This window comes from Phascolarctos cinereus, unplaced genomic scaffold (assembly GCF_003287225.1).
Source record: "Phascolarctos cinereus isolate Bilbo 61053 unplaced genomic scaffold, phaCin_HiC Scaffold_1;HRSCAF=81, whole genome shotgun sequence".
Taxonomy (NCBI): Eukaryota; Metazoa; Chordata; class Mammalia; order Diprotodontia; family Phascolarctidae; genus Phascolarctos; species Phascolarctos cinereus.
The window spans coordinates 65,665,281-65,691,915 of NW_027555514.1; the positions used below are offsets into that span (position 1 = coordinate 65,665,281).

At 36.7% G+C, this 26,635-nt stretch overlaps 1 protein-coding gene across 1 annotated transcript in view; it reads right to left on the reverse strand.

The window, feature by feature from the left end:
- Positions 1–393: 393 nt before the first annotated feature.
- MPP7 (MAGUK p55 scaffold protein 7) overlaps positions 394–26,635 on the reverse strand; it is a 268,281-nt gene continuing 242,039 nt past the window's right edge. The window contains exons 13-17 of the mRNA XM_020990515.2: positions 18,225–18,305; positions 10,421–10,514; positions 9,240–9,348; positions 5,814–5,957; positions 394–4,090 (exon numbers count right to left, since the gene is read on the reverse strand). Of these exons, the coding sequence (XP_020846174.1) occupies positions 3,911–4,090; positions 5,814–5,957; positions 9,240–9,348; positions 10,421–10,514; positions 18,225–18,305 (608 nt within the window). The 3' untranslated portion in view covers positions 394–3,910. The remainder of the gene's footprint in view (positions 4,091–5,813; positions 5,958–9,239; positions 9,349–10,420; positions 10,515–18,224; positions 18,306–26,635) is intronic.

The following is a 26,635-nucleotide window of genomic DNA, read 5'->3' on the forward strand; positions in this document are numbered from 1 at the left end:
ATGATTTGTGAATATGGGCATTGTTATTACCTGGTCAGATCTCTGCTTTAGGACAGCACCCTCAACAACAACAACAACAACAAAAGAAATTTAGAGAAGGGACTGTAGGGTGGTGGGAAGATAATGAGGTCTACTTTGGATATGTTCAGTTTAAATTTTTATGGGACATCCAGGTGGAAATGTCACTGCAGGCAGTTGGTGATGCAAGAAAGGAGCCCAGGAGAGAGATTATGGCTGGAGATTATGGCTGGATGTATACATTTGGAAGTCATCTACAGAAGGAAGATAACTGAATATATAGGCCTATCAGAGCAAATGAATAATACACTTTTCTTACAAACTGACACCCACCACATATAGAGGCTAATAAAATCAAAACACCCAGCACAGATATGTTGTGTCAATAATTTATTTTTCAGTGAAAGAAAGTAAATTTATATTTCAGGCATGGCATCAACTAAGAAACTGATGGCAAGTTCAAGTATAGTGCTGGATACAATAGTACAAAATGTCAATGTCTGTTTTGCTACAGCAAACAGCCAAGTACAAGATACCAACAGAATCAAACAGTTCTCAAAAAACTACACATTACAATTTGCATATGCTTTAACATTAAAGTCTTCTGTTTTATTTATCTATAAAGCCTTATTAGTTTTAAAAAGAAAACCAGGAAATAAATAATAGCATCTTTGTCTTGGGGCAGTTTTTATAACAGCAGTGGTGTGGATCAGAAAAGTAAAGGTCCTTGCTAACGTGAGGGAAAATGGCGCCAGTCATGACACGGTACTAGGACGGCCTCTCAGACACCAGTAACTCTCATGTGCGCCTGCATGTCACGGTAAAAGCACATTCTAGTCTACAATGGTGAATCACTAACTGAAGTAAATCTCTTCAAAATACTTTATTTCAGAAGCACGAACAAAAATGTGGCCAACTTTTTACTGCAGAAACTGAGTGCTGCATATTCAGAGCCAGTAATGAGAGTGTGGTGTAATGTGTACATTCCAGGTAAAGAATGTCTAGGAAAAATGAAAATGCACCGCAGTGACTGACTCCCTGATATTCAGTCCCACCCTTCTTCTTCTTCTTCAAACAACAGCAACAACAAGAAGCAACAGTTTGTCAATCAGAGGAGTGTGGATTTTCCATCTTGATCTTGGATTGTCTTCATATCCAACTTGGCTTTTTTAATGCACAGACTTTTAAAAATTTAATGTTCCCTACGCTCTCGATGCTGGCTGACAATCCAGCCTGGGAATTGGGATATGTCTGTTAAGCTACTGCCAAGAGCTACAGTGAGGCTCATAAAGCAATTGTCGTGTTAGGAGGCAAAATACAGAATCAATGGCCTCCTGCTACACGATGTTGGCAAATCCCTCTAGCTGTCCTTCGGTCCAACAAATTCAGATTAAGTTTTAATTAAAGCTGTTTTTAAGAAATAGGATTGTGGCCTAAAAGTGTGCTTAGCTTCATCACTAGCTGACATTTTTCAAGTGCAAACCTCTTCAAATCGCCATCACCTTCATTTATTAAAGTATTAGGAATGGGCTACCTTCACATACAAACACTGTCTTGGTATGATCCGTAATAAAACAGATCAGAATACAGCCTTGGGGGTATTTGGTGTTAGTATTTCCAATTAACTCTATAAGAACAGTACTCTTTCCTCTCCAGATTTATAGTAGAATTCTACACGGCTTTCTTAACGACCACAAAAGAGCCAAACATGCACTACATTAAGGCTTCATCCATACACAAAGTGACTTGGAGAATCAGGGCGATCATTTAGACCATGGCATTCTGAAAAATCCAATATTGCCTCTGTTGTCTGGATATTCCAGGTCAAAGGGTACTTTTTCGGGGATAGGGTAGGGTTAGGGAGGTGAGAAATAGTGCTAAATACTACATGTTTTATACAGGTACACATGATTTAAAGGACATTTTCATGAGTGTACAAAAAAGAAAATATTTATCCAGGACTCACATTTCTTTCAAGGGCCATCAGTCAGGGCAGCTTGAGCAGCATCAGACTTGGCGTCCCTAAATGAACAAGTGACTGGGTATGTGAGCCTGGAACAGAAACGAGCATTTGTAATAAACAGTGATAAAGATCTGACCGAGTATCCACAGATCATGATGGTGACTGGAGTAAAATCTGTGATGGGAAACGACGTGTCCCAAGCCTAGAGAGATATCTGACGCTCTGTCTGTCACATCTGCTTGTCTCGCTCGATAAGCCTGAAACAAACGCAGGGAAACCAGGCTGCCCAACACGCATTTAAAATACAGCACACCGGTGGCTCTCTCCACCTGTACACGAACCATGCTCAAATATTTACATGGAATGTTGAGCCTGATTTACAAAGCCACCATTTCAATTTACGCTTTCACATATAACCCATTTTATGAATAACTATACTGATAAGGAATTAAAAAACCCTACTGTCCCTTTCAACCCTTTCATAAATATATAAAGTTTCACTAAATTCTTTTTTTTAATTAAACAAGACATCTACATTCTTCTTCACATGTGAACATAAAAAATTCATTTCTTGTTTGAATGCCACAAATGTGATGATTTTTGGTTAGCAAGGTCTGCTGCACTCTGTAGTTGCAGGGTAAATTCACTTACGCAGCTAACAGGCATGTTAAAGCTTTTTACTGAGTTTCTGCACATCAGCAGTACATCAAGAAAAATGAAAAATCACATTTAACTGTTGTGTACAAATACCTGGTTTGTTCATTTACTGTTATAAAAAATTCAAGGAGGTTGAGATGGCGTCTAGTCAATATCAAAAATGGATCTTTGTCTCAATAGTATAATAAAAGCTAAAATTAAATGTGAAATTTTCTAATTGAAAAGAATCGGATGTTTTTCAAGTATATGGTAACAAATTGCTTATAATTTTAAATAGATCAGTGCAACATTTATTTGCTGTGTTTTAACAGTAACTTGAGTATATCTGCTTTTCAAATGTGAAACACTTTCCTGTCATTTACTAGAAAAAAATGTGACTGACTAAATCTACTTTAAAATGACTCCTGAAATTTTTGCTGATGATTAAAAAATTTATTTTGTTGTTATTTATCTTAAGATATCACTGAATTTATGAAGTGTTAATGCAATAAGGAAAATTTTATAAAGTTCCATATGTAATATTAAAATAACCTATTTTCCCTTATTAAAGTCTTTGTTATGCCACCTACAAATATATATAAAGTCTGTTCACAGCACGCAAGCCCTTCTCAGAATTCATTTTTTAATTCACTGGGCAATTTGTTTATGAAAGATTTTAAATATACACACTGTGAATATATGGGATAGGTAAAAAAAAACCCCAAACTTTAGATTTTCAAGGGACGGCAAGGAAACCCATCTTGATAGTTAGTCCAGTTAAAACTGTGATGATCTATCCAGAAAAACTTAAGCTGTCCTGCTTGTCTCAAGGACTGCAATTTAAAGTAATGATATTACCTTTGACTGCTAACATGCAAACTTTATGGCAGTGACCACATCTGAGACTACTGAAACACTGATCTCCAATATATATTAAAGTCTTTAGCAACTTCTCTTTTAAACAAAAATTTAAACCTCATCGTGGATATATAGCTATATTAAAGACAACCAGATGTTTCAAGGCTTAGCTTAGAATAGAGAATTGGGCAAAACTCCATTTAAATTAAATTTAGATCTTATTTGCACACCTTCAGTCTGGTAAAGGACTTTAAAGAAGAAAATAACATCAGCATTCAACTTTATCAAAACTGTAACTGCATCAGTGACATAAGATTTAAAAAACCACCTATCAGTGACAGAAATTTAAAAATCCTTCCATCAAAAGGCAACTACTTCCTTTTTAATCATTAACTCTGTTAAACAATGACTCTGAAACATTTTCTTCTTTCAGTCTTATGAATGTAACCAGCTCACTGGAACCCAATAAGTATCTGTCTCCAATTTGTCAAAAGTTGCTTTCAGCTCATTGTAAGCCACAGTGAGATCATCATTTACTATAATTTTGTCAAAAAGATGGCCATACTGACTTTCCATTATCTGTGCAGATTTAATCATTTCTTGAAAGTCTTCTTCCTACAAAAAAAACATTTTAAAGGATCAATTATATCTCGTCGTATCCACATCAAATACAGATATTCTGAAAGTACTGTATTTAGTTCTGAGTTAACATTCATTTCCCATCACTCTAATAATTAAAATTGTACTCTTTAACTGCAACTTTCAGAAGCCACCACTTTTAATTATATTTGTCTGAATCAATTGTAATTAATACTTTCCTGCCAACATGCAGATCTCTCCTTTTTCCCTCTTTTAAAAACATAATTAATTAGTCACTGATTAATACAGGGACATTTCTGTATCAGAAATACCAGGAGGAAAATGTTTTCAGCTGTTTAATGTTTTGACCAACTGCATTATTTATATTCACTATTAGCAAAGGAATTATGACTAACTTTAAAGAACACTAACTTTACTTTTTCAGAGTTTGGTACCTTTCCAAAAGGAAGTTCATTATCGCTTCCCTGTGTCTTCTTATGTCTAATTCAGTAATGGTTTTCACTTGCTTTTTGAAGCAACAGCAAAAAAAGTAGTTTTTTACACGACTCATAATTATATAAGAAAATTTAAATATACCAGATCCCAGTGCTATGTTACCATATTTTTAAACCATGGAAAACCTTTTAAGTATAACTAATTTCAGTGTTCATTTTAGTGCTACATAGGATTTCGTAGCCATATTACTGAACCATGAAATTTGAACATGGGTAGGTTACAAATCAAGAACATTAGGTAATGTGAATTATATCATGAAAACTATTAAACATGGATGTCTGGATTTTCAGAAAATCATTACCACTGAAAGGAATCTTACAAATCAGTAGTAGTTTTTTTGTTTTTTGATCAATGGTTGTATAAAAATGAAAAAAAATATATTGATAAAGTTTGAAGATAGATAGTTTTGGCATAGCTTTGCCCAATTTAATTTGGTTACTTTTTTGTTTGGGGTCCAGAAGCAGAACTAAAATGTTATGCTGAGGCACAGAGAAACAGTGAGCAGTCCTGCCAGTGTGTAGCCACGGCAGAAATGAATGGAAAGAGAGCCTGCGTAGTCCTGGTGTCTGTGGGGCTGTGTTGCTGCTTAGGTCGTCCACTGGCTTTCTAACAACACCCTGAGGAGATATATACAGAACCAGCAGCTTTGCACATAAACGACAAAAGACATAGTTGACTTTTCAGCCTTTTTCTAAGTTTTAACTTGTGCTAAATCAGTAAAATAGTTACTGTTTTCCCAAGTATGATGCTGGGATATTCTCGTTGATGCCATTCTGTTAAACTTTTATGTTACTGTGATAAGTCTGGTTGGCAATGTAAGAGAAAGTAAACGGCAGATTATGGTGTTTTTCACCCAATTTGTCAAGCAAGTACAAAGAATAGCTTTAATTTTTTTCCCATTTATCTGTGATTGATAAAGTGTCCTGGGTAATAAAAATAGCTAACATTTGCATACCAAGATCCCTGATATGCTTGCAAACCCAAATGAATATTGATCTTTTATAATTCATTCTTTTCACAGGCAGATTTTAGCATGTACTATAAAGATGAACTGGATTAGCAAAGTATAAGCTACCAGCATCTACAGAAGCAGGAGAGAGTCCATACCTAAGAACTATGCTAAAGTTTTACAGAACTGAAGTTATACGATCTGATAACATTATGTTCTTTCCAAAGTTGATCACTATAGCATGAGCTCACACAGGGCTGCTCACATATTTCAGCAGCCTGTTAACATACTTACTGTAAAGGGTTTTGCCGTTCCTTGGTCATCTCTACTTGAAATAATCTTTGCATTTCTTCTTGTCTCTCTCAGACGCTCAATTGATGGAGGCTTTATAAATATAACAAATGGTTTGAATTCTAGCGTTCTTAAATGCTTCACTGTCTGAGAGAAAAAAGAGATTGTGATGAGTTCGCCACATTTCTTGACAGGTGAATGTGCATTCAAAAAGGAATACTGTATACAAAGAAACAGTGCTTGAATTCTTTTTCAATTCAAGGTTACTTGTCTTTGAGTGCATCTAATTTGCTGATAAAATTCTGTTGGGTGAAAATCACAAGAGGTCACTGAAAAGATGGTGGAAAATCCACTTGTTTATGGGGAAAACCACCTTAAATCATGCTCTGACTGATGCAGAATGCAAACAGCTAAGAGGTGCCTTTCAAATTAAATGCTCAGGAATCCATTACTGCGGGGAAAAAGTACATTTCAAGTTCTTGAAATTACTTTGAATATATTTTATATCAATCTGAGTACATGTTATATTTCTCCAGGAGAATTTTGGTTCCTTGAGGGCAAGAGCTATTTCTGTGTCTTTGTCCCCATGCAGAGTGTTCTGCACAGAAGTGCTCTGGCACTTATGTGTTGCACGGGATTGATTCAGGGTGATTAAAGAATGATATTAGGGCAAACTTCGACAATCTCAGCAGTATTTATAAGAAAGCTAGATCTAAAGGACCAGACGTGCAATGCAGACCCCATTTATAGCATGTCCTGTTACTACCTTCCATAGGCATTTATACTACAATGTGATTCAATTCAACTTAACAAATAGTTCCTGCACATAAAAGGAATTTACATTCTCCTGGACAGATATGACATACACATAAAAAATACAGGCTGTGTACAAAGTAATTGAGAGAAAGAGAGAGAGAGCGAGACAGACAGACAGACAGAGAGACAAAGACAGTGCTCACAACTGCATATAGGAAGAAATCAGGAAGGACCTTGCATAGAAGGTGGCACCTCAGTTGTGCTTTAAAGGAACCAGTGGAAGAGGTGAGGAGGGATATTACTGGTGCAAAGACAGGGAAGCTGCAGATGAATTGTTTTATATGTAGAACAGCTAACAGACCAGTTTTGTGGAAAGGAAAGTGTGTGTGAAGGGAGTAATACGAAATAAAATTTGAAAGGCACATAGGAACCAGCCTGCAGAGGGCTTTAAATGCTAGGTTGAGGATTTTGTATTTTGACCTAGAGGCAAAAGGAAACTCCTACAGATTTCTGAGGATGGTGGTGGTAGGGGGGTGACATGGTTTATGTTTTGGGAATATTGATTTAGTGGCTAAGGTGGGGAAAGACCACAGAGGGAAGAGATGGGCAGTAAGGAGACTAATTAGGAAGCTACTACAAAGTCCAGGAGAGAGGTGATAAAAACCCAAACTGGTGCAGAGGCTACTTGAGTGGAAAAAAAGGGAAAGGATGGGAGATATCAGGGAAGTAGGGCTGATGAGACTTGGAAACTGACTGGCTGTGGCAGTTAAGGGTGAGGGAAGAGTCAAAGACATGAACCTGGGTGACTAGAACAATGATGATACTATCAATCAAAAAAGGGGGAATTTTGTAGGAGAGATATGCATTGTCTCCCCTTCTCCTCCCAGCCAACCATTCCCTCTTCCTAATTTACTCTTACTGTTGAGGGTTCCACCATCCTCTCAGTCATCCAGGCTTGTAACTTAGGTCCCATGATTCCTCATTCTCTCTCAGCTCCCACAGCCAATATGGTGTTAAGTCCTACCGATTCCACTTCTGTAATCTCTCTATAGCCCTTCCCTCTTTGGACACCCACACCTTTAGCCCCTCAGCACTGCGTGCTCAGATGACTGCACTAGTCTTTCTGTTGGTCTCCCCTTACTCCATGCCATCCTCTGCTAATCTATTTTTTTTTAAGGCAGTTGGGGTTAAGTGACTTGCCCAGGGTCACACAGCTAGTAAGTGTCTAGTGTTTGGTCTGAGGCCGGATTTGAACTCAGGTCCTCCTGACTTTAGGGCCAGTGCTCTATCCACTGTGCCACCTAGCTGCCCCTCTGCTCATATATTAAAGTGAACTTCCTCAAGCACAAGCATCACCATTTCACCTGCCCATTCAGTACGCTCCTCAGCATCCCTATTTCCTTCAGGATCAAACACAAAACTGTCTTCTAAAGCCTGTTACAGGCTGTTCCTGATTCTCCCTCCCTTTAAAATGTACTCCGAGGCATCCTGTCCATCTTGTTGTTAGCTAGTTATTCTCATGTTGTTTCCCCCATCGAAGTGGGAGCTCCTTGAGGGCAGAAGCTGGTGTGTACCTTCCTTTGTAGGCACTTCATGAAATGCTTGTTGATTTGGCTTGTTGTCAAAATTAAAAAGAGACATTAAGGGTAGACATGTAACTTCTGAGTAGAGTTATATGCACAGAGATGATGTTTGAATGCACAGGAACTGAAGAGTTCACCAAGGCAGAAAGGATGTAATTAAAGGACACAATTCAGGGTCTTGGGGGATACTAGTACTTAGCGGGCAGCAGGAGGCAAAGTCTAAAACGGAACAGTCAGACAGGCAGACGGAGAACCACAACAGGTTTATATGAATTGAGCAATTTTATTTCCTCAAGGACAACTGCTACTAATTTTCAAGAGAAAAAATATTTTTACTCCTTAGATTTCAACACTTACCAACTAATAGGGGTCCATGAAAAAATTTACCCAATGTGACTACAGTTACATTAAAAATCTATTGATGCAAAGTCCAGATATCCTGATAGAATGCAAGTTCCTTGAGAGTAGGAATTGGTTTTTTTTCCTTTGTTTTCCTGAACAGAGTATAATGTCTGCTAAAGATTTTGTATTTTATCCCACGGGCAACAGCTACTTAATAAATGCCTATTCATTGACTCAACAAAAAGTCAAAATAAGGCTATTCAGCTAAATGTAAAAAATGTACTTTTGTGTCATGTTATAGAATCTCCTTAAAGTAATAAAAACAAATAGCAAGTAGAGAAGACTGGGAATTCAACAGAAAAAAACAACTTTCATTTACTGAACTATTTATAACACTTAAGACAGTTAATACATGAACAACTGATGGGCTTTTAAACATTGATTTTATGAGTGTTTGCAAGAGTCTCATAGAAGTCAACAAAAATTGATCAAAGTATTAAAATTACGAAAGCAGATTTTAGAAATTGTTAAGTTTTCAAGAAGCTTATTTTTTTAAATTAAAGGTTTCACAATTTGTTTTTAAATGTTTCTTTCATCTTAAAAAGGCCATAAATGGCCACGGAGGATGTGGAATACAAATTGAGCTGATACTGTTCATCAATATTAGAGTTTTCTCTTGGAACCCTGTCATGAAATGTAATCAATTACTTGATGCCAAAGGACACTGAAAAGTGTAATGCTTACTTACATGAGGCTGAACATCCAACAAACAAACCTTGTTTTTAGCCAGAACAGACCGAACAGAGTCTATACTTGTGCCATAGTAGTTGTTCTTATATTCCCCATACTCAATAAACCTGTAGAAAACCAAGAGGTAGAGTTCTATCAGGCTTATTCCCAATTTTTCAAAAAATATTATACTTTGTAAGATATAATTCATATGTAAAAGATATTTTTGCTGAACATATGTGATTTTTACCATGTTTTATAAAAAGGAACACTGCCAAGTACTTCAGCATGTCAATTAAAAAAAATCTTCTATTTTACATTTTCAAATCAGTAACACCTGCTTGTATTACAGTCAAACAGAAAAAAGTACTTTGGTCCAACAGCACACTAATGTTTTCCATCACCTCCTGTTCTGAACTAATGCAATGCAATAAAACAGTGGATAAGCTAAACAATAGAAACTACTGAAATTTCACTGCACACTCCAGAATATCCAAAATCAGCTTAGACCTAAGAGGAACTAGGGTGGTGGTTAATGGAGCCGGGGCAGCTGATTATATGCTATAAAAATACAAACAGTATGCCAAAGAAAAAAGAACATTTTGAAGTTTCAATAAAATCCCACAATCCTGTCTTAAAACACACATTGCTCCCTGAAATATTTAGGGTCAAATAGTAAAATTGGGGGAAAATATTCAAGCAAATGGTGCTACCATAATAATAGTTACTGTAGCATAAGTCTTTGAAGAGTGAAGAGGGCAAAAGAAAAAGGGGGGGAAGTGAGGTTGCAGGATTTTCATGTAGGTCATGAATTTAATGAGAACAGGAAGTATCTGTTCAGAACCCAGATATCCTAATATAAATTATAAGCACACTATTGTAAAGGAATGCTGTCAAAAATATATTATCAAATAAGTAGGAAAAATACAAGTATTAACCTCCTCTAAAACTATTATTATGCTTTTAGTTAAAAAAATGCATTAAAGAAAGGTGTAACATTGTTAGATGTTTTGGAGGTACGTGTTTTCATTTTTCTTTTCAGACTATGAAAATCACTTATTAAAATGATGCTTTTTTGGATTTCAGATGTTTTGAAAGTTAAAATAAATATTAAACAGAAAAAAAGAGACATGGTTACCAAAAATGACAAAAAGCAATATTAGCAATTACTTTTAGACTTCTAAAAGGTTTTCTACATACTTGTTATTTTGTACATCTGTCTCAAACAAATGCTTGGAAATGAAAATATATTCAACACCATCACTTTCTTGGCTTCTTCTTGCTCTGGTAGTGTCTGTGATTTAATTAAAAATAGTTTTAGATAAGCTCCATATTATCAACCACCAAAACACACACACAACACACACACAAAACACATGCTTACAACTGGCTATTGTCCTTAAACAACAAATCCACAACCAAGAAACGGTGGCATCACTAATACAAAAGAACAGAATATCTTAACATGCAATAAAGTTTCAATAATTCAGACGCTATTACAATGGCATTTATGATAACTAAAAGACGGGTTTATGTGTCATTTGTGTAGGGATGATTTTTAAATTTCAGGGAGTCAATAAAAGCACCAAGGGCCCAAGACAAGCCACGAGGAGTATACACAGGAGGGGGTGGGGGGGGAGTGGAATCTAGCTCACGACTCTAGAGCTAGAAGGGACCTCTGACACCCCCCAGTCCAACTCCCTTATTTCAGAGTCAAGGAAAGAGGTTAGGAGGCCAGGCACAGAGAGGGTAAATGATGTGCACAAGGTCATACAAGTAGTATGAATAGACTAGAGATTTGAACCCAGGTCTTTTGATTCCTGAGCTAGTGCTCTTCTCACTGTACCAGGCTGCCCACCGGTCATATGATGATCCATTCCTATTTCCTAAACTAAGTGACAGACCTTAGCCTGGCCACGTCCCAAGTCCTTAATGTTATATATACTTAGACAAAGATAAGTCTTCATTTTTAAAAAAAGAATACTCAAATATTTCAGTAATTCAGACTATCTTTTCTACTAATTCATGTTAGTAAATTTTACTACAGGGAGAAATATGTAAAACTAACCTATAGTTGGGCACGTCAAGCAAGGTGAATTATATATTCAGATTTGTAAGTAAAAACTTAACAAATATTATTTATATGCAAATATATCATAATAAAGGAAAAAACCAGCTCAGTAACAATTTTAAAAAATGATGCAGCCATTATCTTCCCAAGTGAGAATATATGTGAAAATGCTAATGTTATGTTAATTGCAACACGGCTACACATGTGCAAACATATTTCTACTACTAGTTTGGCTAACTTTAGACAATTTGAATTCTCAGGTCCTGACATCAATTTGTACATAAGCAATTTTGTTTCTGCCTAAAAAACAGGTGTCACAGAGATTTTTTTGAGCAGATTTTTTTAATACTAAAGAATTCACTAAGGCCAAGTTCCATTTCAAGATCCTGTGATGTCATGATCACTATTCAAAAGTTCAGGTCTGGCAGGCAGTTGTGTGTAAGAGCTGCTCGGAGGATGAGCTTTTATTCAGCAATGCACTCCATTAAGTCAAGGCATGTATTTTAGGCATAAGTTGCCACAGTGGCAAAGAGGCAATATTCAGTTCAATGATATGACTTAATTCAACAATTATTTATTGGTTATGTAATTATATACTCTCCACTAAAATCCTACCCCAATGCCTATGGTGGTGTGGAGGTACCCCAGGGATTTTGTAGATAGATCAGTAAAGTGTAAGCTTTGGCAGTTCCTTCCAAGAAAGAAAAGCAGTAAGAAGAGGCCTAGAGGCAGACTTTATGTTTTATGTATGTAAACCAGTCCAGCTAATTTTGGAGAAGGTCATCACCAGGTTAACTAGAGGATTACAGATTTTTCTGGCCTCAGAAACTTTACCAAGGAACTGAAAAGACTGTGCATGCGTGCAGAAAAGCCCATATCAATAAAATCAGACATCTTTGAAACAATTATGACCAAGGATTTGAGTTTATAGCTTAGCTAATGAGATAAGATATTAAAAAAATGCCGTAATTTGGTATATGATCTGTCGATGGGGTAGTGAAAATAAGATCTATAGTGAGATAAGGAAGAATGATTCCTCTAAAAGAAAAATCTATGAAAATTATGTTCTCTTGCGATTCCTCTAAAAGAAAAATCTATGAAAATTATGTTCTCTTGCTTAAAAAACATTTCTCGTAAATCCTTCCCAAATATTCTATAGATGGAATAAAATTATAGAGCACAACCATTTTAATCCACGGGACTCTGGTTAGCAGGTCAACTTTCTTTTTGCTGGGGTGGAGTATGAGGGAGAATAGTAGGTTGATGATTTCTTCTGTGTAGACAACTCCTGGTATGGAAAGGCCCTCTACTGATGTCTACTGCTTACAGCATTTGAGAACTGTCCAGGGCACTTAGAAGCAGTGTGACTGGCCCATAGTGACACAAGCCCTATATACCGTAGGCAGGCCTTGAAATCAAGTCTTCCTGACTCTGGGACCAGCCCACTACACATTATGCCAGGCTACCATGATCTCATTCTGTTTGTCTTACTAAGTGGAAAATTCAAATTCCATAATTCTTAATGAGAGACACAGAAGCTAGTTAAATAAGTGGTGGTGAGGAAAAAAGAGTCCATTGGCTTCAGTAGTGAAAAGGAGATACACTAAAATCTAGGAATCAGGGGAAAGTGAAGTCATTGATTTGTAGAAGAATGGAGTTTGGGAGGGCAGTGGAGAAAATGTACAGAATGCAACTACGCTGAGAAACTGTTAATTGTTGAAGAGAAGATCAATCAAAGTGCAAAGTAGCAAATCAGATCAAAACTGTCCTTCCAATTAATGGCTGATGCACAAAAACTCCATAGGCAGGGTCTCTCTGAGGAACCTAACAAGAGTTTGTGTGTGAAATCTGTATTAGATAGATATTGATGTATATAAGCCATAATTCATTTTCATATCATTAGGTCACAGATATAATTCTCACATAACCGAAATGTTTGGTAAAGTAGGAATGGTCCATCAGACTTGGTATTAAAAAGTCTGAGGTTTGAGTCCTGGATCTGACAATTAATTAGCAGCTGGGGAAGAAGACGATGAAGAAGAAGAAAAAGAAAAAGAAGAAGGGGAAGAGAAATGGAGTGAAAACATTAAGAGACTTTGGCCCTCACTTCCTTTTTATGACAATCCTAAAGGACAAAAACATCTTAAAGACAATTCAGGACACTCCCAGGGTAAGCACAAGGCAGACACTCTCAACTGCACATTTCTGTTGATTGAATCATGACTTCATTTAACTTGAAAGAGGGAAAACCTCTTTGTCTTTTAAGTTATACATAGTTCTTAAGACATTAAAAACAGAGGAACTTACTCTACTAGCAATCTACTAGTAAGGATATATATTTTTGCTTAATTATAACTTCTGATGTTCTTTTCATTGTGTGTGGAAATCATGACACTAAATTCTGCATTAGCATAATCAAAGCTATAGTTTAGTCTCTAATTGATGACTATAATGTATTTGAAAAATACATTTATGGCCTCCCAAGACATTCTGGGAGAACTATAGTCTTCCAAACTATAATTTAACCAAAATATTTCATGGAATCAGAAAAACTGGTTGCTAGACAAGGAAGTATTTGCTCAAGATCCAAGCTTTTAGGACAAGAACTCACTATCTGACAAAAATTGCAGGCAAAACCGGAAAGCAGTTTGGCAGAAACTAGGTATAGACCAACAAAAATTTATGGCCAAATGAGAGATAGAGAGCACTATCAGATATAAAATGGATAATTATGACTATATTAAATTTAAAAGGTTTTGCTCAAACAAACCCAATGCAGCCAACATTGGGGGGAAAAAAAGCAGAAAGCAGGGAAAAAAATTTTTTTTTTACAGCAAATGTGTCTGATAAAGGCCTCATTTCTCAAATATATACGGAACTGAGTCAAATTTATAAGAATACAAATCATTCTCCAATTGACAAATGGTGAAAGGATATGAACAGGCGGTTCTCAGATAAAGTAATCAAAGCTATCTCTAGTCATTTAAAAAATGTTCTATATCACCACTGATTAGAGAAATACAAATTAAAACAACTCTGAAGTGCCACTATACACCTGTCAGATCAACTAATATGATAGTAAAGGAAAATGATAAATGTTGGAGGAGATATGGAAAAATAGGGACACTAATGCATTGTTGGCAGAGTTGTTAACTGATTCAACCATTCTGGAGAGCAATTTGGAACTATGCCCAAAGAACTAAAAAACTGTGTATACCCTGTGATATGGCAATATCAGTACTAGGTTAGTGCCCCAGAGAGATCTAAGGGGGAAAAAAGGTCCTATATTTACAAAAATATTTATAGCAGCTCTTTCAGTGGTGGCAAAGAATTGGAAACTGACAGGATACCCATCAATTAGGGAATGGTTGAACAAATTATGGTATATGATTGTGAAGGAATACTTTGTGCTAAGAAATGATGAACAGAATGCTTTCAGAAAAACATGGGAAAACTCATATGAACTGGTGCAAAGTGAAGTGAACAGAACCAGGAGAACACTGTACACAGTAAAAGCAATATTGTACAGTGATCCATGTGAAAGGCTTAGCTACTCGGGGCAATATAATGATCCAAGACAATTCCCAAGGACTTAAGATGAAAAATTCCCTCCACCTCCAGAGAAAGTAATGATGGAGTCTAAATGCAGATCAAAGCATACTTTTTAAACTTTCTTTATTATTTTTTTGGTCTGTGTTTTCTTTCACAACATGACTAATTTAGAAATATTTTGCATGACTGCACACGTATAATCTATATCAAATTCCTTGCCTTTTCAAAGAGGTGAGATGGGAGGGCAGGAGAGAGAGAATATGGAACTTAAAATTTTAAAAAAGAAATGTTAAGAATTTTTTTACATGTAATTGGAAAAAATATATTTAATATTTAAAAAATATGTTATTTGCTCCTAAAATCCCAAATTATTCCTATAAATGATATAAATTCATATCCATTCATCAATATAAAGCACCCTTAAAGTTGGGGTGATATCTATTTCAGTGGACCTATGTTCCTTGTCGCTAGGAATACTTCCTCTTATCTATATCCTTCTGTAAATCCTCTACAAGGAGTTCATACAGTACACTGAGGAGCCCTTTTCTAGATTACAGGTTATTAACCTGGGGGGCATTACCTTGCTTTTAGAAAATAAACATTTTGAGAACTTTATTTCAAAATAGCCGTTTTACTTTGTAATGCTATATATTTTATTCATTTAAAACCATTATTCTGAAAAGGAATCCAGTGGTTGTATCAAACTGCCAAAGGGTCTGTGACACACAAAAATTTAAGAATTTTTGCTCTGGATTGACTCTGATGAGGAGAGAAGGCTGGAATGCATTTGGGAAATTATGCAGTGTTTTTAATAAACCCAAAAGATCTCAACAGGCTATGATGAAAAACCAAATGTTGCAAAGTGGAATTTAGTAAGAATAAATGTAAAGGTTCACATTTGGTTTCAAGAAACATCAATTTGGGAAGTGCAGTATAGAGGATGAATGGTTATGTCAAAATTTCCGTGAAAGATATGGTGATTTTAGTGGACTAAAAGTACAATGTGAATTAACAGAGTGACATGGAAGCCTCCTTTCCTCCCTGCCCCCAATAAGCTAACACTTTTCTAAGTTAAGCGAAGGAGTATACAGATTAAGGGAAAGATTCCTATACTCTTATACAGATGACGTATAGACCAGTGGTGTCAAACTCAAATAAAAATGGGGGCCACTAAAGCACACATAAGAATCTCTGCAGGCCATGTACTGACTAAGAAAACCACATATTAACATTATCTATGTTTATTATATTTTTACTTCGTTAAATATTTCCCAGGTATATTTTAACACACCTTTCCTCACTTAAAAGTGTGGACTGCTTGTCTGACATCTGTGATCTACAGTACTTTGATTTAGAAGGGGCATAGACAAGTAGAAATGTTTCTTTAAAAAAAAAAAGATGGGGGCAGCTAGGTGGTGCAGTGGATAGAGCACTGGCCCTGAAGTCAGGAGGACCTGAGTTCAAATCCGGCCTCAGACCACTTGGCACTTACTAGCTGTGTGACCTTGGGCAAGTCATTTAACCCCAACTGCCTTAAAAAAAAAAAAAGATGAACAGGATGGTGAAAGGACTGAGGACTATGGAATAGGACGACAGAACAAAGGAAGTGGGAATGTTTGGCCTGCTGATGTGACAGTAATCTTAAGGAGCTTTTTTAAAAAGCAGTCATGTGAAAGAAGGGTTAGAAGGGCAGAGCTAGGAACAATGGGTAGAACTGATGGAGCAGATGCTACCACCTCCTGACAGGTGATAGATTGATGGATTCAGGGTACAGATGGATAACATTTTGTTTTGGACACGGCCAATGTGAGAATTTGTTTTGCTTGACTCTTCATGTTTATTATATGGGTTGCATTTTTCTTTCTTTCTCAATAGGGGTAGGATATGGAGACAGAAAAGGAAAAGGCAGTTTTTTGCAAAATGAAAGTAGTAACATTTAATTAACGGAAAAGGAATAAAAAAGAAGTTACAGAAAAACATAGGCTTTATGGAACGATTAGAGCTGTTCAAAAAGTGGACTGGGCTATCCTGACAGGCAGTGCTTTCTCCTTCACTGGAGCTCTTCAAGAAGAGAGCTACATAACCACTTGCTAGAGGATGTTATATAGAATGGATTCTTGCTTAGGTATAGGTTGGACCAGAAGGCCTTTTAAGTCCCTTCCAACATTAGAATCTATGCTTTTATGATTCCTTTCAAAGAAGAGCTAATTATTACAACTGCATGAGGTAAGCAATCATGTTTTCCAAGATGGAGTTCAAATTTAAAGACTTTTAACTCTACAAAAATTTTATAATTCAAAATAAGGGAAAATAAATTTGATGGTTTCGTTGAGCATCCATAATGAATTTATGTCATGACTTTCAGAGATACAAAAATACAGATTCATTGCTTCACAGGGCAGTACTAGCTCTATATGGGCTAATAACATTTAATACTGCCAACCAATGTTGGCCCTGAGCTACTCCCAAGCTCACTAATTTCAAAACACCTGAGTTTTTCCTTGGCAACAACTAAGCTATTAGAGAGGGAGGAAATAAATGTGTAACAACTTTTCAGACCAACCCTCCTAATGTCTTATTTCTCATCAGCTATATATTAGAAAAACTGACTGACTGTAAGGAAATCAAAGAGAGGAAAGTATTTAAAATTGCCCAGGTCCAGGTTTTCTTTCACCTTCCTGTAATGTCAGCTGCCCTGTAACTTAAAGCTAAAAAAAAAAAAATGAAACAATTGTTTGGAAAAAATTAGTAATGGAGTAACTTAGGGTAAAAAAGAACCAGAATCTAGAAATAAACATGAACTCTTCCACAACAAGAGAACATTGCTAATGGCAATATATAAACAGTATTTTTTTTATTATTGGTAGTACTGAAACTGCTTGAGAAAGCCAACATTTCAATTTAGCTTTTTAGACAGTTTTCTTAACATCAACATATTAAGTAGTCAAATGACGTTTATTCTGGAGATAGAAACACTTCTAACATCACATTTCATTTGTAAGAATGCCTGTGAAAATAACAGTTATTATAAAAAAATAGACATAAAAGTGTGCTGAAAAGAAACTCTACCACATTTGAAGTTGATGATTAGAAAAACTCAGTTTAGCAGAATTCACCAGTTTATTAAAGAAATAATTAAGATAGGTCTATAACGCTGTATCATATGAAGTCCTTTTGCTCTCTCTGCAGGTTTTAGTCTTAAAATAGAAACCTGGTGAAATATCCTGAAAATTTTGGATTTTGCCCTAGGAAATGATTTGAAAGGATATTTTATTTAGAAGAAAACTAGATTTAAGTGTATTTGAGTCCAGAATGTTAGAAAAATTAAAGGAGCTAAGAAAAGAGAACTTTTAAGGGTCTGTTACACAGAATGTTACTTACGCGGCACTGTCACACCATAATGTTGTGTATCGCTAATCAGCAACTTTCGTTTTAGTTCATTTAATCCTACTCCCACGGGTCCTGAAGAACAATAATAATAATAGTCAGCCAACGCACCAAATAAAAATAATTTCTAAGATTAATGTTTGCCTCAAGCAATATGATAAACCAAATGAAAAAAAAATCCAATTATTTTCGCTAAAAGCAACAACTATTTAACTTCTATGCCCTCAAAAAGATCGCTTCAAATATTTATGTTTCAAATTCACACAGCTCAGTTGGGTCACAATACATTCCCAAATGAATGCTACCCTTGAGAGCTTTGAAAATATTTACATAATTCATTTGAAGTTAACAGTTCAGATTTAAAAAAAAAAATTTAAATACGAAGCCAAAGGAAGAACTATTAATTCTTATTCAATTAATGGCCCTATATTCAACTTGGGTGATATACTTTAAATTAACAAATCACTACCCACATTTGGAGAATTTCTCCCCTTCAGGAACCTAGAGATTTTTATGTAGCTCAGGGCACTTGTATATCCTAGGCCTTTCAATCAATTAATAAATATTTGAGTACTAACTCTCTCATGTTAGAGATGTCAAAGGAATGTCTTTTTAGGCAGGGGAAGTGGCCTGTACAAAAAGGAAAGTATAACTAGTTATCCAGTTTGGTAGTAACACATAAAACAATAAGGAAAGTAGTGAAATCTAAGGTTGGAAAGGTAAGTAAGTAGGCAGGCACCAGATTGTAGAAGGCCTTAAATGCCAAGCTAAGTTAATTTGCATTTTGTTCTCTAGGCAACAGGTGTTTCTGAACTGGAGAAGGACATGGTCACACCTGTACATAATAGCTCTTGTTTACAGAATACTTTATGGTTTACAAAGAATTTTACATGCATTTCATTTGATAGTTACAATGTTCTTACGGTGTAGACAGGGCAAGTATTATTAATGCCATTTTAAACATGAGAAAGGTGATGGTCAGAGAGATGAGTTATCCACTGTTAGTAAGTGTGAGAATGAGGACTCTAACCCAATCCAATAAATGTTTTTTTTTCCTCCATTCTACCATGCTCCATAGCTGTGCAAAGGACAGATCTGAGAGAGGATGGAATCAGGAGATCAATTAGGAAGTGATTCTTGAAGGGAGGCAACAAACACAGTATACTTTTAAAGAGCACTGGCTACAGGGTTAGGTGACCTGAGTTCAAATTCCTGTTCAGGTACCTAATAGAATCTTGGGCAAATCAGTTGGACTGCATATACCTTAGTGTCCTCATCTGTAAAACAAAGGAGAGTTGGGCTAGAGAGCCTTTAAGGTGTACTCTAAGTCCAGAGCTATGATGCTAAAGCTGAAAGCCCTGATGAAATTGGTGACATGAGTGAAGAGAAGGTGATTGAATGCAATAGCGAGTGTGGAAGTCAATAGGAACTGGGGTAAGGGGAGAAAAGCAAGAGAAGAGAAAGAGAGGAAAAAATTCAGAGAGAATGCTGGGGAATACCAAGAGTTAGGATGTTTTTAATGAAATGTCTAGTCTTTTTTGCTCTATTTTAAAATTCTTACTCTTAAAAATAAATAGTAGCACAGTGTCTGAGGAACAGAAAATGATTACACACTATTAAAATAATCTAGGCAATTCCAGATAATTTTCTCTAACGGAAAAAGCACAGTCATATCGAAGTAAAGAGAGAGACAACCGAAACTTTCAAAATCTGTATTCCATTTTATAATGTTATCACCTGGGGAACCCTCAAACAGGAGGTTTTCTGCATTTGCCTCTGGTTAATTTTGTTGTCACTACCTAAGGGACTTCCTCAATCTCCACATGCCTGTTCTATAATCTTCCTCCACTGTGAGTCATCCAATTGAATTCAACAAAGATGTATTAAGTACTTACTATATGCATAGCACATACCACTTGCAGTTGACTGTTTTTCACTCAGAGTGCAAAACACTGAACACTATGTCTAGGTAGGCAGCTCTTCAACCTGATTTACTAAGAGACTAGCTAAGCTCACTAAGTTCTCCTAGGTCCTTAAGAGACATTAAGGCTGTTCTGATCACTGATCTCCAGGTACATGCCTCCTCTCCTCCCCTCTGCCAAATTTGAAACTGGATTGCCTCACAATCTCCTGATACTCCCAACTTCGTTATTTCTCCCCTGAAATTCCTTGTCTAAAAGCCATTAAATTCCTCTTTCTTTTAGGTTCTCTTACTTAAGGTTGGTTCCCTAAGTAACTACCCTGCCAACTTTTTCTCATATTAATTTATAACAATAATGGTGATAATAATTCACATTCATACATTAAAGTTTGTAGAATATCACTATAACTCTAAAGTAGATCCATAATATTGCTACTATTTCATAACTGAGGAATCAGATTCAGAGGAGTTAATCTTGAGTGATTTTTCTCTCCTTCCCTTTTCCTGCGTAGGATGCTCCCCCATCATACAGTATGAGGTGATGTGGCAATGGAAACAGTGGATTTAGAGTTTCAAAGTACTAGGATCTGAATCTCTGTACCACTATTTCCTAGTGGAAAACTGTTAGAGAGTCATTTACCTTCTCTTGGCCACAATTTCTTACAAGTGGGGTAATAACTGCCAGATAATTTGTGGGCTGCTTGTGAAAATGCAATGAAACAATGCAAGTGAAAATGCTTTCAAAACTGTTGAGCACTCATAAGCTAAGACATTATTATTAATACTACTTTTTCCCCCTCTTGGTCTTCCTCTCCTCGAGCCCCCTTTATCTATAACATGTTGTCATGACTTTGTTGATTAAATTCTTTTTAATCGATTAATAAACATTAAGCATTTACTACATGCCAGGCACTGTGCTAAGCACTGGAATATTGTTAATGTAATAAATGGTAAAAATAAGATATTATTATTTAATCCTACTGTTTATATATGATTTCCAAACTCCAAATCTTTGTAGACTCTAGAATTCAGGGCTTCTTAAATTTTCTTTAAATTTTTTCCACTCGTGACCCCTTTTCACAGTTTTCAGCAGTGTTCACTGGTGTTGTGTGGCCTGAGGGCAGGCACAGTTTAAAGTGCATATGTTTTGCATTCAGAATCAAGGCTGCAGTGAAGTTGCACAATACAACACGGGCAAGTGCTGCCAGAAACACCTTGGATTCATTAAACGTTTGATTTTTAATTAATTTTTGGTCATTGCACATTCAGAAACCTTTTACTGCTGCCAAATTTTTCATGACCCCACATGCGGTTGTGACCCACAGTTTAAGAAATGCTGCTCTAGATAACAGTATTAGCTACATGCTTGTGGAATCTAAGATTACTCCAAACCACATACTTTTTCCCCTTGATGCTCATGGTTGGAGTTGCTGTGACTGCTGACATGAGGTTCCTGCATGCTTATGTATGTTATACAAAAAGTTGAAATTTGATAATTTTCTTACAACTAGTTCATAGGAAGGGATCGTTAGCAGTCATTTGTCCAATCACCTTGGGGAAATTGAGGCTCAGAGAGGTGAAGTGTTTAGCCTATGGCCACACAGCTAGTTAGTTACCAGAGGTGGGTCATAAACCTTGGTCTTCCTGACTCCAAGTTCAGCATTCTATCCACTGTCACAGATTCAGTAAATTATTTTATCCCATGCTTCTGTACACATGTTATTGTAAGCTGTTGCAGTATTTGAAAAAAATTAAAATGGCAGTAAGGCCAGGCCAATTTTGCTAATCTTGTTGGCTACTGTTAGTGAGCCCTAGAAGTGCCTCTGTGGAGGAGACCCAAGGCTGAGTAAATGTTTTCAGGTATGTATATTAGAACAAAAAAATATATATAGTAAATGCACACTTGTCCCCCTAAGGTCAGTCAGTTGGTCAGTAAGCATTTATTAAGCATCTATTATGCGGTAGACACTGTTCCACATCCTAGGGATACAAAGAACGGCAAAAGACAGTCTTTGTCCTTGAGTAGTTCACAGTCTAAGGGGGGAGATAACATGTAAACAATTGTGTACAAACAAGTTCTATACAGGACACATAGGAAACAATCCACAGAAGGAAGGCAATAAAATTAAGATGGATTGGGACAGGCTTCCTAAAGAAAGTGGGATGTTTAGCTGGGATTGGACTAAGAAAAATGAGCCCTAAAATCATTAGCATCTTAAATTCCCTGCTAAGACTTGTTTATTCAAATATAATTTGTCCAGTATGTAAAATACTAGAAAACTTTAAAAAGATTGACTTTTTTTGGGGGAAGGGGACCCGGGGTTGGCAATCATAAATCACTTTAATAATAAATAAGAAAATCGTGACTCTCAGGCTTAGTGTTAAAGATGATAGAAGATAGGCTTATATCTAAGAGGGGTAGGGAACCTGTGGCCTTGAGGCCACATGTGGCTTTCTAGGTCCTTCGGTGTGGCCTTTTGACAGTCCAAGTTTTACAGAACAAATCCTTTTAGTAAGGGGATTTGTTCTATGAAGTTTGGATTCAGTCAAAGGGCTACTCTTGAGGATCTAGAGAGCCACATGTGGCCTTGAGGCTGCAGGTTCCCCACCCCTGATCTAAGAGATATGAGTAATTCTGAGATTTCATCTCATACCCATTAGGGTATAATGTAAAAAAAGGAAAATGATAATTGATGGAAAGGACTGTGAGAAAACGGACACATTGACATACTCTTGATGACCTGTGAATGTTACAAACATTCTGAAGAGCAATTTAGAATTATACACAAAAAAGTTATTAAACAATGCATACATTTTGACTCAGCTATAACACTACTAGGCCTATACATAAAAAAGAGACCAAAGAGGGAAAGGTCCTTTCTGTACAAAAATATTTATAGTGGCTTTTTTCGTGGTGGCAACAAACTGAAAACTAAGAGGATATCCATTAAATGAAGAATGGCTGAATAAATTATAGTATATGAATGTGACGGAATACTATTGTGTTATGAGAAATGAATAAATAAATTGTTTCAAAAGATATGGAAAGTAAGAACTGATGCAGGGTGAAGTAAGCAGAACCAGAAGAACAATTTATCACATCAATATTATAAAAATGAACAATTTTGAGGACGTTTACAAACTCATGAAGAATGAGATAAGCAGAACCAGGAGAACAACATATAATAACCAAACTGTACAAACAGCTTTGAAAGCTGTAAGAACTATGATCAATATAATGACCATTTGTGATTCCACAGTAGCAATGATGAAACATGTGATCCATTACAGAGAGGTGAATGACACACACCCACATATATGTATGTATGTATTTATGTATGGTCTGTAATACTCAGCACCTTTGGGGGGTGGAGCCAAGATGGCAGAGTAAAAGCAGTGACTTGCTTAAGCTCTCCTCCAAACCTCTCCAAATACCTGTAAAAAATGGCTCTAAATAACTTCTAAAGCAGCAGAACCCACAAAAAAGACAGACTGAAACAAATTTCCAGCCCAAGACAACCTGGATGGCTGATCGGAAAGGTATATTGTGTCAGGCAGGGAAAGGAGCGCAGTTCGGCATGGGCGCATGGACAAAACAGGCCTCAGTGAACCTGGAGCAGCTCTCAGAGGACTGAATGACAGGCAGCTGTAGTAGATTCCAGACTTCTCAACCCATGAATGCCAAAGACAACTTAGAAGGTTAGTAGGAAAAGTCTGTGACCATGGTGTTGAGAGAGATGCTCAGTCCCAACCCCAGTCCTGGAGGGCGGCCCCAGGGCGGCAACTACTTCCAGAGCTTCTGGCTCACAGACTAAGAGGTAATCAAGTGGCTGACCAGAGGGGGACTGTACGGATCTCTTTGCTGGTGCAGGATTCTCTTGCTTTGCCTTGCTTAGACCTGGGTCACAGTTCTGGATGGGAGTCCTTGGGTAAGGAGAAACTTTGGCATGGTGGAGCTTGTGGCAACAGTGGAGAGGGAATTCTCCTCAGAGTTCCAAGGCAGAAAAGAATGCTTGTGGTCACTCACAGACCAGAGCACAGGCCAGGACAGGAGTAAACACCTCACCCCATATCATACCACCTTGGAAGAACTAAAAATTTACAGGTCCCTAGAAGTATCTCTCAAAACAGCTGCACAAAACCCCTGAAGCTTGGGACAGTACATTCTGCACACTGGAAGTAGACTCCTACCTTAAGAAAAGAGTTTATAACTGAAGTAATTGGCTGGGGCCATGAGCAAACAAAGGCGCAAAAAGAGTCAGACTATAGAATCTTTCTTTGGTAACAAAGAAGATCGAAACATACAACCAGAAGACAACAAAGTCAAAGCTCCTACATCCAAACCCTCCAAGAAAAATATGAATTGGTCCCAGGCCATGGAAGAGCTTAAAAAGGATTTTGAGAAGCGAGTAAGAGAAGTAGAGGAAAAACTGGGAAGAGAAATAAAAGTGATGCAAGAAAATAATGAAAAACAAGTCAACAGCTTGCTAAAGGAGACCCAAAAAAATACTGAAGAAAATAACACCTTAAAAAATAGACTAACCCAAATGGCAAAAGAGGTCCAAAAAGCCAATGAGGAGAAGAATGCCTTAAAAAGCAGAATTAGCCACATGGAGAAGGAAGTCCAAAAGCTTATTGAAGAAAATACTACCTTAAAAATTAGAATGGAGCAATTGGAAGCTAGTGACTTTATGAGAAATCAAGATACCATAAAACAGATCCAAAAGAATGAAAAAAATAGAAAACAATGTGAAATATCTCATTGGAAAAACAACTGACCTGGAAAATAGATCCAGGAGAGAGAATTTAAAAATTATTGGACTATCTGAAAGCCATAATCAAAAAAAGAGCCTAGACATCATCTTTCAAGAAATTAACAAGGAAAACTGCCCTGATATTTTGGAACCACAGGGCAAAACAGAAATGGAAAGAATCTACTGATTACCTCCTGAAAAAGATCCCCAAAGGAAAACTCCTAGGAATATTGTAGCCAAATTCCAGAGTTCCCAGGTCAAGGAGAAAATATTGCAAGCAGCCAAAAAGAAATAAGTCAAGTATTGTGGAAACACAGGGTAACACAAGATTTAGCCGCTCCTACATTAAAGGACTACAGGGATTGGAATATAATATTCCAGAGGGCAAAGGAGATAGGATTACAACCAAGAATCACCTACCCAGCAAAACTGAGTATAATCCATCAGGGGAAAAAATGGACATTCAGCAAAACAGAGGACTTTCAAACATTCCTGATGAAAAGACCAGAGCTGAATAGAAAATGTGAATTTCAAAAACAAGACTTAAGAGAAACATGAGGTAAACAGGAAAGAGAAATCATAGGGGACTTATTAAGGTTGAACTGTTTACATTCCTGCATGGAAAGATGATATTTGTAACACATGAGACCTTTATCAGTGTTAGGGTAGTTGGAGGGAAAAAATTTATATCTATGTATATATATAGATAGATAGATAGATAGATAGATAGATAGATAGATAGATAGATAGATAGATAGACAGATAGATAGATAGAGGGCACAGGGTGAGTTGAAGATGAAGGGATGATGTCTGGAGAATAAAATTAAGGGATGAAAGACGATTATACTAGGAGAAAGGGAGAGGTAGAATGGGGTAAATTATCTCACAAGAAAAGGCTTTTACTGTGGAGGAGAAGTGGGGGAAGGTGAGAAGGAATGAGTGAATCTTATTCTCATCTGATTTGGCTTAAGGAGGGAATAACATACACACTCAATTGGGTACAGAAATCTATCTTACCCTATAGGAAAATAAGGGGAGAGGGGAAGAGCGAAAGAGGATGATAGAGGGGAGGACAGATTGAAGGAAGGGGTAATCAGAAGCAAACACTTCTAAGGAGGGACAAGGTCAAAAAAGAGAACAGAATAAATAGGGGGTGGGATAGGATGAAGGGAAATATACTTAGCTTTTCACAATATGACTGCCATGGAAGTGTTTTGCATGACTACACATGAATAACTTGTATCCAGTTGCTTACCTTCTCAATGAGGGTGGGTGGGGAGGGAGGAAGGGAGAAAATTTGGAACCCAAAGTTTTAAAAACACATGTTTAAAGAAAATTGTTTTCATGTGCAACTGGGAAATAAGATATACAGGAAATGGGGTATAGAAATCTATCCTACCCCACAGGAAAACTGAAGAGGTAGGGGATAAGAGAAGGGGAGGAGAGATAGAAGGGAAGGCAGATTAGGGGAAGAAGTATTCAGAATGCATACCATCTTGGGTTGGGGGGAGGGATGAGATGGGGAGAAAATTTGGAACTCAAAATCTTGTGGAAGCAAATGCTGAAAACTAAAAATAAATAAATTAATTTTAAAAAATACCTAGCACCTTTGGAGAAATTTTTTTTGTCTCCTATGCACATTTGTTACAGCAAATTTGTTTTTCTTTTCTTTTTTTCCCCCAGTGAAGTGTAGGTAGGAGAGAAAATGGATTTCTGTTGTTTAAAAAAAA